General features: G+C 47.7%; 2 protein-coding genes across 2 annotated transcripts in view; one reads left to right on the top strand and one right to left on the bottom strand.

Annotated features, from left to right (window-relative positions):
- The window catches only part of LOC118839020 (zinc finger protein 850-like), a 902460-nt gene extending 891134 nt beyond the window's left edge, over positions 1 to 11326 (top strand). The window contains exons 8-9 of the mRNA XM_036746407.1: positions 2762 to 3738; positions 10093 to 11326. Of these exons, the coding sequence (XP_036602302.1) occupies positions 2762 to 3738; positions 10093 to 10168 (1053 nt within the window). The 3' untranslated portion in view covers positions 10169 to 11326. The remainder of the gene's footprint in view (positions 1 to 2761; positions 3739 to 10092) is intronic.
- PSMC4 (proteasome 26S subunit, ATPase 4) lies at positions 4244 to 8418 on the bottom strand. The gene is made up of 11 exons (XM_036746452.1): positions 8336 to 8418; positions 8100 to 8198; positions 7774 to 7960; positions 7385 to 7531; positions 7010 to 7119; positions 6834 to 6927; positions 5938 to 6105; positions 5737 to 5813; positions 5438 to 5606; positions 5152 to 5207; positions 4244 to 4486 (listed from the first exon to the last, which is right to left on the bottom strand). The coding sequence occupies exons 1-11, from the start codon at positions 8369 to 8371 to the stop codon at positions 4373 to 4375; spliced, it is 1257 nt and encodes a 418-aa protein (XP_036602347.1). The 5' UTR covers positions 8372 to 8418; the 3' UTR covers positions 4244 to 4372.
- Positions 11327 to 13773: the final 2447 nt, after the last annotated feature.

Genomic DNA, 13773 nt, shown 5'->3' on the forward strand with positions numbered 1-13773 from the left:
GAGCAGCTGTGTCCTTTCTGCACAGGACCTTGGGCACAGAAGTTGATAAAGCATGAGTTATATTAAAGACAATAAGCATCTTCAGATTTCCTGCCCATGACAGAATAAGACCTGATTAATCCAGATTCTGTTGATTAGCAACAATTTGGATGACAATATATGACTCAGGGGCATGGGGAACAGAGTCTAAATCTGTGATTTCATCTCTGTAGAGAACTCCCAATGTATAAACTCCTTCGTCCAGGGCTCACTGGCGACTTGTCTGTAATTTATGTCTTAGTTGCCTGAGGACCGTGAAAGTTTAAGTGACTTGCTTATGATGTACCCAAGTCAGAGGTAGCGCTTGAACCCAAGTCTTCCTGACCTCAGCTCTCTTTCTCTGACACCTCTTGTATGATTTTTATTCAGCCAAAATATTAAAATAACTTTTTCCTCTGAATTTTCCTCTTCATAGATCACTATTCTTTCCAACCAAATCCTCAGAAAATTAAAAATTCCTTCTACTTCCAGTCTAGGAATTTATTTTTATGTAAAAAAACTTATATTTCTAAGGTAGGCCCCCCTGCATTACCATTTTTTCATCAACTTCTTTTCACTTAGAGGTTATTTACCTTATAACATACTCAGAGGTATCCAAGTTGCATTCCTTTTGAAGTTTTTATAATTCAGCCTTTTAACTGATTCAGACTAGTTTTCTCCCAAGCCTGTTCTTCATGGCCTATTATATATACACTGATTTCCCTTCAGGTCTTCTTGGGCCCAGCCTTCTCCCTAGCCCCTTTCCCAAGCTTGGAGTTCATCCCTTTCTGACTCAGCCTCTGAGAATCATTAGTTTCCTTCAAGATTCATCTCATGCACCACTTGCCACATGAAGCCCTTCCCAGTCCCCCAGCGGCCAGTACCTCTCACCCCCAAATTCCTCTGCATCCATCTTGTAGAGAGTTGTCCTCGAGCCTGTTGCCTCTCCCCAGTCTAAGTTTCTTAGTAGATGTTCTACCTTTGTCTTTTTTTCCAGCACCTAGAGTGCCTAGCACATAATAGGTTCTTGAAAATACTTGTTGATCGACTATGAATTAGTGAGGTTTATACAGATGTTAGAAATTATGGCCATGTGCTTATCAACAAACATGTACCCACACATCAAAAAACCCAATTCAATTGATTTTCCCACATAGATGCATGCAGACTTTTGACTTAACTGTATGTTCCTGGCTATCACAGACGTTAGCTGTGGGTGCAGTAATGGCAGCCATTGCAAGGTAGTGTCTCCCACACTGCACCCCTGTAATTGGGCAGACTCCTAACTGCTGAAATCTTTTTTTTTTTTCAAATCAAGGCCATGGCCACGCAGTTTGAATACTGATATTTCAGTATTTCAGAGCACTCTGATTTCAGTGTGTACTTCCTCCACTGCTGCAGATTGTTGCCTCACTGTGACTTTAGCAGAAGGGACACACTTTGCAGCCAATCTGGTTATGAGCCCATCAGGACTTAGCTTGGTTGGTCCAGTTTAGGGGGCACCCAACAAGCCAAGGCTTGTGCTCTGCTGGCATAATCTTTGAGAAGCCATGAGGAAGCAAGCATCAGTGCAGGATGCTAGTGGAAGAATCATAGGAATAACTCAAATAGGATGTTACAATTTATAAAGTATAATTTTTGCGAGCCTAATTTTACAGATAGGGAAACTGAGGCTCAGGGAGGCTAGATGTGCCCAGGGCCAGAGAGCCAGGATTTGAATCCAAGTCTTTTGACTCCAAGGACTTCAAAATATTTTTTGACACAGCACATCAGTTCAGACAGCTCCTACTGAACATCACATGCGGCCTGTTGGAATTCTACTGCAATTGGTACTTCTTCAATGCTGTATTTCAGGACCTCTCTGTAGAGTATCCCACTCATTGTCCAGTAGCAGTCACTGACACCACTGAAGAAATAGTACCTAATGTGCTCTTGGATGTAAGGGTAAAAGACTATAAGCAGGGTCCCAAAATGACTGGGTCCCATGGAGCAGAAGTTTCCCTCAAAAATTAATTCAGGTTATGCCTTGTCTTAACCTTCCAGAGGATAAATGTCAACTTTATCCAGACCAAGTCCCATTATGGTAGCTTAAGTGAACTCTGTTCTAGGAAGGCTGGGCGAGGGGACACTGATCACCAAAGGTAAGAGTTGTCTTAGCCCCACATGGCTCCTCAAGGAATACAAATGGGTGACTCAGAGATTGCAAGATGCAAAGCATGTTGTCTATCAAGACATTTTTTCAGAGGAACATGAGAATGATAAGGGATGCAGGACACGACACAGGGGGACAACGGGAGGCTCTGCAAACTTGTCATTAGGCGCTGAGGAATGGCTCTGGCTCAAATTTTTTTTTACTTCTTCAGGGGAAAGCCCGGGAATCCATCTTTGCCCTTCCTGCCCTCTGGGCTTCTCCACTCATGCCTTCCTCAGTCAACACATGCTGCTCAAACATCCCCCTCAAGTATTCCTGGATTCGGGGAAAGGAAGTAATTATGGGCTGGGCGAGCTCCATCCAGACCAGCTGATTCCACCTGGTTACAGCTGTGTAAGTCACAAAACAGAAACATCACGAAAAGAGCATCCTAGCTCCTTGTGCAGGAAGACGAAACAAGTGGATCTGGGGGAAATGCTCAGCCTACCTCAGAGTCCACAAGTGAGGAAGAAGGAAAGCAGCTCTGAGGAGTGGGATCTCAGCAGGATCCAGGGGAAGAACACTAAACAGACCACACAGGCATTCCAGGAGGGAGATAAAAAAGGGTTTGGGCCATACAAGAGTGGTGAATGCAAGCAAGGATTTACCTCCAAGTCAGTCCTCATCACACATAGGCGGACACACTCGGGAGAGAAGCCTTATGTATGTGAGGAATGTGGGCGAGGATTTACACAGAGTTCAAACCTCATCACACACAGGCGGACACACTCGGGAGAGAAGCCTTATGTATGTGAGGAGTGTGGGCGAGGATTTACACAGAGTTCAAACCTCACCACACACAGGTGGACACACTCAGGAGAGAAGCCTTATGTATGTGAGGAGTGTGGGCGAGGATTTACACATAATTCCAAACTCATCACACACAGGCGGACACACTTGGGAGAGAAGCCTTATGTATGTGAGGAGTGTGGGCGAGGATTTACACAGAGTTCAAACCTCACCACACACAGGTGGACACACTCAGGAGAGAAGCCTTATGTATGTGAGGAGTGTGGGCGAGGATTTACACATAATTCCAGACTCATCACACACAGGCGGACACACTTGGGAGAGAAGCCTTATGTATGTGAGGAGTGTGGGCGAGGATTTACACAGAGTTCAAACCTCACCACACACAGGTGGACACACTCAGGAGAGAAGCCTTATGTATGTGAGGAGTGTGGGCGAGGATTTACACAGAATTCCAAACTCATCACACACAGGCGGACACACTTGGGAGAGAAGCCTTATGTATGTGAGGAGTGTGGGCGAGGATTTACACAGAATTCCAAACTCATCACACACAGGCGGACACACTCGGGAGAGAAGCCTTATGTATGTGAGGAGTGTGGGCGAGGATTTACACAGAGTTCAAACCTCACCACACACAGGCGGACACACTCGGGAGAGAAGCCTTATGTATGTGAGGAGTGTGGGCGAGGATTTACACAGAGTTCAAACCTCACCACACACAGGCGGACACACTCGGGAGAGAGGCCCTATGTGTGTGGTCAAGGATTTACCCAGAAGTTTGACCTCAGCATATGCAGATGAACACACTGAAGTGGGACATCTTATAGACATGTCAAGGCCTATGAGCAACAGTACACTAATTTGCCAAATCTTATCAAATATAAGCATAGACAGCAAACATAGCCTATGAACTAGGTGACACACACAGGGAAGAAATGGGACTACTCTTCTCTGGTCACCCTGAGACAGCATTCAAAAAGCCAGCCTGATCACTGCCTAATCATTATTCTGAGTAGGGGGGAAAGAGTAACTGAATAGGCACAAGGCTCCCAGGAAAAGGATTTGAAGAGTTAGGGACCAGTCTGAGGTTTAGTTTGGAGGGATTATGCTTTTCCCTGTGTTTCTGTTAAGTGTTTTATTACAATAAACTTCAAGTCTTTATGCCTTATCACTAAGAAAGGAAGGGAGCTGGGGGAAGTTTGGTGGAGGAGACAGAAACCAAGAGAAAGACAAAGAGAGATGTTAGCCTAGGCTTAACACCTCATTGGGACTTGGCCCAAGTGTAGATTCAATCTTGTACATTTATTGAAGAAAACAATTCCATACATGGAGAAAGAAGGAGACTGGCCCCTGGGAACTGTAGATGTACCTGGGGAGAGTAAAACAGAAGCCCCTGGACCTAATCAGGGGTCACTTGTAGAATTCATGTTCCTGCTCATCCTTCTTAATGACTGTTTTGTATGCCTTCTCAAAATCTTTGGCCAGCACAATATATCGATTCTCACGAACAGCTAACATTCCACCCTGGAAGAACAGGGAACCTGGAGTTAATACATGAGTCTTCCTCAAACCACACCCAGATCTCAGACATGTATATTTGAAGGGAAAGGATGAAAATGCTTTCTCTTTCTCTACACCCTGAGACCTGGAGAAGCCATGCTGACAGCTAAGAGGTACCACAGTGCAGAGTTCTGGGCTTGGAATCAGGAAGATGAGTTTAAATACACTTACTACCTGCATGAACCTGGGCAAGTCACTGAATTTGTTTACCTCAGTTTCTTCAATTGTAAAAATGTGGATAACAACAATAACTACTTTGCAGAGTTATTGTAAGGATTAGAGATTATCTGTAAAATACTTGGCACAGTGCCTGTCACATAGTTGGCGCTATATAAATGCTTTGGAGAAGAAAGGGCAAACCACTCCTGTATTTTTGCCAAGAAAACCCCAAATAGGGTCACAAAGAATCAGACACAACTGAAAAAGAACTGAGCCAACAAAAACATAAACGCTTATTCCCTTCCCACCCTGTCTCATTTGTGTGTCCAACCCTGAACAAAGCATAGCAATTAACAAATGATTTTTGAATTACTGAGATGAGGGAGAACATGGAAGAAACTAGGGGTAGGTGATCTAAATACATCTGTTAAGGCAGAATAAGGGTTCTGATGGGGAGAAAAGTCACTCACCTCCTGACAGATAGAATTAATATCTGCTCCAGAAATCTTATCTGGGCGGGCTACATCTAAGGGAAGAAGAGTCAAGGAAATGGTTCTTTGAAGAACACAGAGGTTGGCAACTAGTTCCTGGTTGGACTGCCCTTCATCCCCATTTTCTCTGTGTAGAATCTAGAGCATAGTGGTAAAGATCGGGTGACTTTTTACCACTAGGGGTGGCAGGTGGGGAGCAGGGAATAGGATGTACACAGGTAAAGGGAAAAACTTCCTCCCCATATCTGTCCTTAGAACAGGATACAATCTTCCAGATCAACCTCCTCTGAGAGGTTCATCTTGCTGGTGATAGTAGAAAAAATTAATCTTTTCTGTCGACGGTCAGGCAATGGAAACTCAATCTTACGGTCAAGCCGGCCAGGCCGGAGTAGGGCAGGATCCAGAGTGTCTGCCCGGTTTGTGGCCATGATCACCTGGTTTTGGAGAAGACATCTTACCTGCTTATCCTCCAGACCCCTCCCTTCCCAAAACTTCATATGGCCTCCCAACCACCTTTTTGGCCCTGCTCCAATACCCTTCCTGTTTCCCATCCAATCTTCTAACCTTGACATTGACATTCTGGTCAAATCCATCCATCTGGTTCAAAAGCTCAAGCAGGATCCTCTGAACCTCCCGGTCAGCTGGAAAGAAGGTCCTACAGTAAGTTCAACAGGCTTCGATCCTGGCTTGGAGTTTGGATCCCAGCTCCTAGTCCAAGTTCAGAACCCATCCTCCCTCCTGAGCTCCAGCAGCAGATTCACTCACCCCCTGTTTGGGCATCAAATCGCTTGGTGGCGATGGCATCAATCTCATCAATGAAAATGATGGCGGGTGCATTCTCTTTGGCCAAGCGGAAAACATCCCGAACCATTCGAGGTCCCTCACCTAGGTACTTCTGCACAAATTCTGAACCCACAACCCTGATAAATGCAGCTGGGGGGCAAGAGGGAACAAAATCACACCTTTACCTAAGCCTGGAATTCTCATCCTCCCCTGGGTTCCCCTACCCTAGGAGAGGAGGTTCCAAGTCTAGTTGTAGCTTCTGACTAGGGAGAAGGGGAATAAGCATTTATGAAGAAATCTACTATGCTCTAGGCATTGAGCAAATACTGTAATTTGATCCTCATGGCAACGCTGGAGGGCAGTGCTTATTATTATCCCCATTTTACAGTTGAGGAAACTGAGGCAGGCAGAAGTTAACTGACTCGCCATGGGTCACACAGATATTTACTAATATCTAGGGCTCGATTTGAACTCAGGTCTTTCTGACTCCGAGCCTGGCACTCTCTGCACTGTGCCACCCAGGCGCCCTATAAGAACAGGAATAGGAAAGAAAAACCTATTGGCCATAGAATTTATAGGGCTATCATGCCAGAACAGAGTATTTTTCAAGGCTCATAGTGCCTCAGGTCCAGAACTGTTGAATCAGAGTCTGGCTGAAAGAAGAATGGAAAAAGGATAGCGGGTAGAGAGGAATCAGAAACTTTCAAGCTCCTTCAAGACAAGAATTGATTTTCCCCCTCTTCTGTCCACCCAGCTCCCCACCCCTAATATCCAGCACAGGTACCTGATAACTGCTTGCTGTCAAAATGAGGAGACAGTAAATCAAAGGGATGAAATCAGATAAAAGAATTCTCTATTTGTGGGTGAAGGCTTCTCACCTGTCGTGTGATGGGCTACTGCCTTTGCCAACATGGTCTTTCCACAGCCTGGGGGCCCGTACATGAGCACCCCTCGTGGTGGGTCAATTCCAATCTGAAACCCCAGGGAAGAGCAAGTTAAGGAGTCCAAGCCAAGGTTCCAAATACTCCAACTTCCCCCTTTTCATTCTCCTCACCTGCTTATAGAGCTCAAAGTGGGTCAATGGGAGTTCCACAGCCTCTCTCACCTCCTGCTTCTGAATATCCATGCCCCCGATATCAGCATACATGACATCAGGCTTCTGGTCTGGAGGGACACATAACCTTAAGACTTGGCCCTGTGAAGTCAGGACTCTGTTCTCTCAGAGCCTTTCAAAGTACAAGGCAGAGAGAGCTGGGTTCAAATCTCAGGGCTTACCTGGGTAACCTGAGCAAGTTACTGAAACCTCTGTAAGAGAAGTGGACTACATGGCCTCTTAGCTCTCCTCCCACTCTAGCTCCATCATCCCTTGGCTTAAGGGAGCAGGCTGGGTCAGAGATCAGCAGGGGTAAAGGGAGGCTGCTCTTCTCACCTGAGGTCAGCATCATGATGCTGCTATCAGCTTCTGGGGGCAGAACGTCCACCAGAGCATTGCTGTGTTTATGGAGGGCCACGGAAGCATTGGGTTTCAACAGCTCCCTGTCGATGGTGCTGAGAATCCGGACGTAGTAATTAGAACCTGGAGAGAAGGGTAAGGAGGCAGGAAGGGAAAATGAGGCAGAGAATGACCCGCTGGGCAACAGGGTAACTTGTACTGGGGAGAAGTTTTCCACTGGCCCAACGAAAGCCTCAAGGGTTCCCCTCTGGCTCCCCACGGGCCTTGGTCAGTCGGGGTCTGGGGAGGGGCAGGGCAGTCCAACTGATAGAGGGGTCCCTCAGCTCTAGAACTCCCCAGCTGGAGGGCGCGGGGCCCAGGGTTACCGGTGGTGGAGCCCACGATGGCTGTGTTCTGGTCCACGGCCTCCAGAAACTGCCCGATAACCAGGGGGATGCTCTGGATGCGCTTCACCTCCTCCTGGGCGTGCAGGAACTCCTTCTTGAGGTTCTTCTGTTCGTCCTTGATGTACTCCTCCTGCACCTCCAGGAACTCCAGCTCCTGCTGCAGCTTCTGTAGGGACCACCAAGGCGGCAGCAGGTCTCAGCGCCGAAGCGGTGCGCGTGGCCCGGGGGCGGCGCTGGATACTCGCGGGGCGGCGGGCACCGGGGGCTTCCCCTCCCCGGGAGGTGGCAGGGGTCCCCGCGCTCACCTTGTAGCGGCTATACAGGTCCTCCAGGTCCTCGGGCTCGGGCCCCAGGAAGGACAGGCCGGTCTGGGGCCGGGAGATGGACAGAGCCGGCAGCTCATCCTGGGGGCCGGGGAAGAGGAACGAGGGCGGTCACCCGGGGTCCCGGCGCACGCTCCTCCGTGCCCCCGCCGCCACCGCCCACTCCCGCCCCCCGCCCCGTTCTCCCCCAGCTGGGCCCGCTGGACCCCTTCCCGGACCTGCGCCTTCTCCACTAGAATGCCGATCTCCTCCATAGCAGGCGGGCCAAGCCTGAGCCTCCGCCGGAACTACCTTAGTCATTGCTTCCGCCGCCGTTCCGTTACCGGAAGTCCAGCTTCTCCGCAAGGGCCTGTGGGAAGTGTAGTCCACCCATCGGCCCTCTTCTGACTGGCTGCTTCCTGGGAGTCGGGAGGGCGTTCCTCCGTGATGTCCGTTCCAAGCCGACCCCCTCCCGGGTCAGTCCGCCCGCCCCGGCCTTTCGCACCGGGGCTTTGGGACCTCTAGTTCCCCACTCGCCCCACCCGCACTTCTGGAGTCACTGGGAGGTGAGAAAGAGCTCTGGAAAAGCTCCAGCTTCCCCACGGGAGGGAGGGGGCGCTGAGGCGAGGGGGGGGGAGGGGGAATGGGAAGAGCGGAGAACTGTAGGAAGGCGCATGCGCGACCCCCGGGAAACTCGCGGTAGAGGCCCTGGGCCCGGGTCCGGAGACTTAGGTTCGAATCCCACCCTCGGCACTTTGTAGCGGGGCGCCCCTAGGCAAGATCCGTAATCTCTCCAAGCCTTCCGTTTTCTCCTGTGGCTTGTAAGGCTCAATGACAGCCCCTGTGCCCCGCCCCCGTGCTCCCACCCTCCTCCGGGAGGACCCTAAGAGCGGTCCCTGGGTTCCAATCCCGCGTGCCCACTTACTGACTGCTGGTCCTACACCCTTCCCCCAGAACACTTTGTGGTCCTCCCAGGTTTTATTTTTTAATTTGATAATTGGACTGGGACAAAGCGTTCTTCACCTCACCCCCACCCCGCCCCCTTGCTCCGGACCCAGGGGGCCTCGCGAGGTCACTGACCTCCCCCAGTGTACAGCGGCACCCCCTGCCAGGTCCTGGCCGAAAACCTCCCCCATTCTCCCTCCCACCCCTCAGTGCCCCTCCCCCTCTCCCTGGGACCCTGGCGTCCTCCACCCTTCCCAGTACCGGCTGCCCTTCCCCAGGTCCTGGTGGGTCTCTGCTGATGACCCACGCCCCCTGGGGGTCACTGCTGGTCACCCCCACCTCCTGGGGGCCACTGCTGATCACCCCCACCCCCGGTGGGTCACTGCTAATTACAGCCAACCCTAGTGGGTTTCCACTTTCACTGGTCCTGGTGGATCTCTCCTTGCTCCCACTTCTAGACTCCTTCTCCCTATTCCTTGTCCTTTGAAGGTGAGAATATCATATGGGGGCATATGTGACCCCCACACCTGGTTCCTTCTCCCCTCCAACACCTCTCATTCTCTAGTATCACACCCTCTTCCGTCATAGGAGACAAACACAGGTAAACACACCGACTTCACCATTTGTTGGTCAGGAATCACAGGAGGGCTCCTCACATTAGCAGGTTCCCTCTTGATCAGGTCAGATGGGAAGACAGGAAGGGAGTCATAATAAAGGGTTAAAGAAGCTTTCTTTATTCTAGTCTAGTCTTCTCAGGAGGGGTTGCTGATAATGGGAGCACCAACTCCTGCAGCATTCATTAATCACCCTTCTAAAAAGACAGGGAACAATCCCTGTCGCTGGGGCCAGTAGAGACAGGTGCAGCCTTCCAGCTTGTGCACTCCCCTGAATCTCCCAAGGCTCACTGTGGGCCGCTCAAGGCAGGCACATGCATTCCTCCACACATTACCCAAATCCCAAAATCCCCACTCACTGCCCAGTCTAACCCTTGATTTATAGGGCAGCAGACAGAGGGCACATTGCCAACAATAGCCTCACAGGTTAACTTTAGCAGTGTCATCATTCAGTACAAGCGTAGTCAGTATCACTTTAGGTTATCCCCGTATCTCCCTGCCCAAGCGTGGTAGAGAGGTTTACAGTCCGGATCCTGGGAAATTATATCTAGAAACCTTGAAACTATAAGAAGAATAACAAAATCCTCCTTACTTAGTCTGCCTATCTCCCCCTCACTCTGCAGGTCCTTGGGCCCCTCTCTCCCTATTTCTCATCCCTAGGCAGCACCCTGCTTTATGGATTAGCTACCAATGAAACAGGAGGCAAGAAAAAATCAGGCCTCTAGTAAATGAGAGACTGAGTCATGAGTCCTCCGGGAGGATGCCTGAGCACCAGGGATGGGTCTAGGAGGTGGCCTTTGGGGAGAATCGTGGCATTAACAGTGCTGCAGTACCACCGCACATCCCAGAGCTTAGAAAAGATGCTTACGGAGGGAAAAAAACACATGCACATGACCGTTCATCTCAGGGGCTTGGTGTTTACTGGACAGACATCCAGGAAGGCTCCACAGAAGATAGGCCTCCGAGAATGAGTGGGAATTTAGCAGCTAAAGAAAGGGTGAGTGAAGGCAGGCGTGCCTGGCATGGACAAGGTACAAGCAAAGGTACAGAGTCCGTGTGTTAAGGGTGTAGAAGAAAAGTACCAATCTTAGCAAGCATTCACTTGGTGTTTTAAGATTTGCAAAGCATTCGACAAATGTTACCTTGCTTGATCCTCACAACAGCCTCAGGTAGGTGAGGAAACAGGCAGGCAGGGTGAGTGATGGCTCAAGCTTACACAGATAGTAAGTATATGGGGCTGGATTTAAACTCAGTTCTTCCTGACCCTGGGTCCAGTGCTATGTGCACAGTGTATCCAGTGCTGCCCTGCCCCATCCCGCCCCCAAAAAATCAGCATTCTGCATTTTTGGCACAAATTTGTCAGACATAAACTTATTAATTAAATTATTATAAGACTCGGCTTAGAGATAGAAAAGTCCAAAGGAATAGAACCCCATACTGCTTTTGAAAATCTCTCTGGCTCAAGCCTTTGTCTAGTTACAATGTCTAGGGTCCACAAATAAAGACAAAATTCCGTCATCAAAGTAGGAGTACAAAGTTCAGGTGGTAGTTTTGCTTCAAACTGGTTAGACCTTTTATAAGAGTGTAATCTAAGTGCAGGACATGGTCATTCACATCAGACCGAGGACCTCAGATAAAGATATTAAATACATATACATGTACACACACACACACACACACACACACACACACACATATAAATGTGATTTCTTCACATTTTTAAAAGGAGATAACCTTAGAGGCTGCCTGCTGTCCCACCCCCTGCATGATCAGACATCCCTTCTAAGATCGCCAGGGCTAATTATTACAGAGCTCTCATATTAAGTCTAAATATGCTTCTCTGTGCCTTGTGTTCATTACTTCTAGTCCTGCTCTTTGGGCCCAAGCAGAACAAGCCAAATTCTCTTTCCCCAGGACCCCAAGTCAGACAGCCCCAGACCCCTCACCTAATTTTTATATCCCCTTGTCTCCAATTCTCCCACAATCATGGCCATCTTCCTGTGGACTCACGTCCCCCCTGTTTGTCTCTGTCTTTCTATCATCTCTTTACTGTTGCCTTATCCAAAATCATGACTGCAAATCCTGCTCAAAAAAAAAATCACCTGAAGCATTTTATACCATTCTCTGTGTATCTTTATGTCTTAAATGTATGTTTGTTGTTTTTGTGTTTGGGGAGGAGGAGGGAACATGAGGTGAGTATAGAAATTTTTTCCTATCCACAGGGACACCTCTGCTTTTAACAGAAAGGACGAGGTAGGGCTGCCATTGTCCACCTGCCTCCCAGAGGTGGGGCTGGAACGCTCAGAGTACCGGCACTGTGTGGGCCTCCAGGTGGCGCTCTAGCACTACCAGAATAATAGACAACTTACTAGACTCAGAGCAAAGGTTCCTAACTTATTTATTTTTTTTTTGGTGAGGCGTGGTTATTCCTTGGCTTTTAGTAACCCTGACTCAGTATAAAAGGAAGTAACTTCTTGTGTTTGCCATGCTTACCCACGAAGCAAATAAAAGTTTCTCATGAATAAACCTTTATTTTGTTCACATTGACAGTTTTTAGTATCATAAAATTGCGAAGTGTTTATCAGAACACAGTAGCGTAAATTACTTAGCCGTTGACCCTGTTGCTTGTCAGCCGGTCGTCTTATTTTGTTTGAGTTTTTAGAAGATATTGATGGGCAGCCTCCATTTTGATCCTTGCTTCGGATTTGATAGAGGGAAGAACCGAGAATTCGGATTCACAGAGCTAAGTTGTTAGAAATGGAATGAAAACTTCTGGAGTACGTTTAGTAAGACTGGGAAATGCTTCTCCAAGGTTTACAGTTTTGTAACTTTATTCATCAGAAATCAAAAGTTGTCCTGGGACTCACTGAACAAGCTACTTATGCTTGTATGGTGGGAACTCCAGTTCCAGGGTACGGGTACAAAAATTATCAAAAAGCCATCTACCAAAGTGGCTTGTCTTCCATTACCTCCTCTCTCCACCTCCCATCCTGTTCTCAAAGAAATTCTAATCCCTTTTCCAACTTCAAGACACTTTTAAAGATTACACACTCATTTTATTGGTCAGAATGCCTTTAATGAAGTCAAAAGTTAAAAAAAAAAACCTAAAATTTCTCAGTGGTTGTGGTCAGAAAGGCTTGAAATTTCAACTTCTTAGTATTTGCAGCCACTAACATTTAGATTTGCAGTCTCAGTCACCTTCCCCAAGGCAACAGACACTCTTTGAGGTCAGGGAGGAAGGATTTCAAGACACACCCAAGAAATAAAAAAGAGTTACAAAGTGAGAATCACAGAGTTGTAAGGGAGGATGGGGGTGGAGGGGCATGACTTAAGTCATCCAATCCAATCCAGACCAGGTGCAAGAATCTCTCCAACATCTCTGACAAGTGGTTATCCAGGTTTTACTAAAATAATAAGAGTTTGCACTTATACAGGATGTCCCAAAAGTCACAGTGCATTTTAAAAGCTTTAATAGTTTTAAATTTTTGTGGTTTGCAAAGTGTTTTACAGGTTAAGCACCTTGTCCATTTTCACATGTAAGTGTCTGAGGCAGGATTTGAACTCAGGTCCTAGTTCCAGGTCCAGCACTCTCTATCCACTGCACCCCCTAGCTGTAGTTCACCTTCACTGAATGATGTGAAATCACCTTCCCTCTTCCAGCAACCAAATCATAATGCTATAGAAGGAAGAATATATTGGTTTTTTTAAATCTCCTTTTCAATTTTCCTAGAAATATGGAGAAATAAATGCTTCTCTCATCCAAAAATCCTTTCCCAACTTTTCCCTGTTTGAAAGTATTCAGAAGGCCAAGAAAAGACCTTTCTTAGGGAAATGGACTAAGAGTAGAAACTAGACTTTGTACAAAGTATCTCTTGCCTAGTTAAGAATATTACCTCCCCTTCACCAAAGGATGTTGAGCCATCTAAAAACAGGCTCCTTTCCCATCTTGAGGAGCAGTTGCCTAAAAAGGATTATGGTACTGAATTGATAGGTGAAAGGATTCCCTTTCAACATCTGAGGGGAATGATCCAAGAAGGAGCGTCAATGTCAAATTATATTTCAGCGAACACATCATGATTTTTCTTCTGCAAGATTCCTACAAAATTAACCTCGGCTGA

This window comes from Trichosurus vulpecula, chromosome 2 (genome assembly GCF_011100635.1).
Source record: "Trichosurus vulpecula isolate mTriVul1 chromosome 2, mTriVul1.pri, whole genome shotgun sequence".
Classification (NCBI taxonomy): domain Eukaryota; kingdom Metazoa; phylum Chordata; class Mammalia; order Diprotodontia; family Phalangeridae; genus Trichosurus; species Trichosurus vulpecula.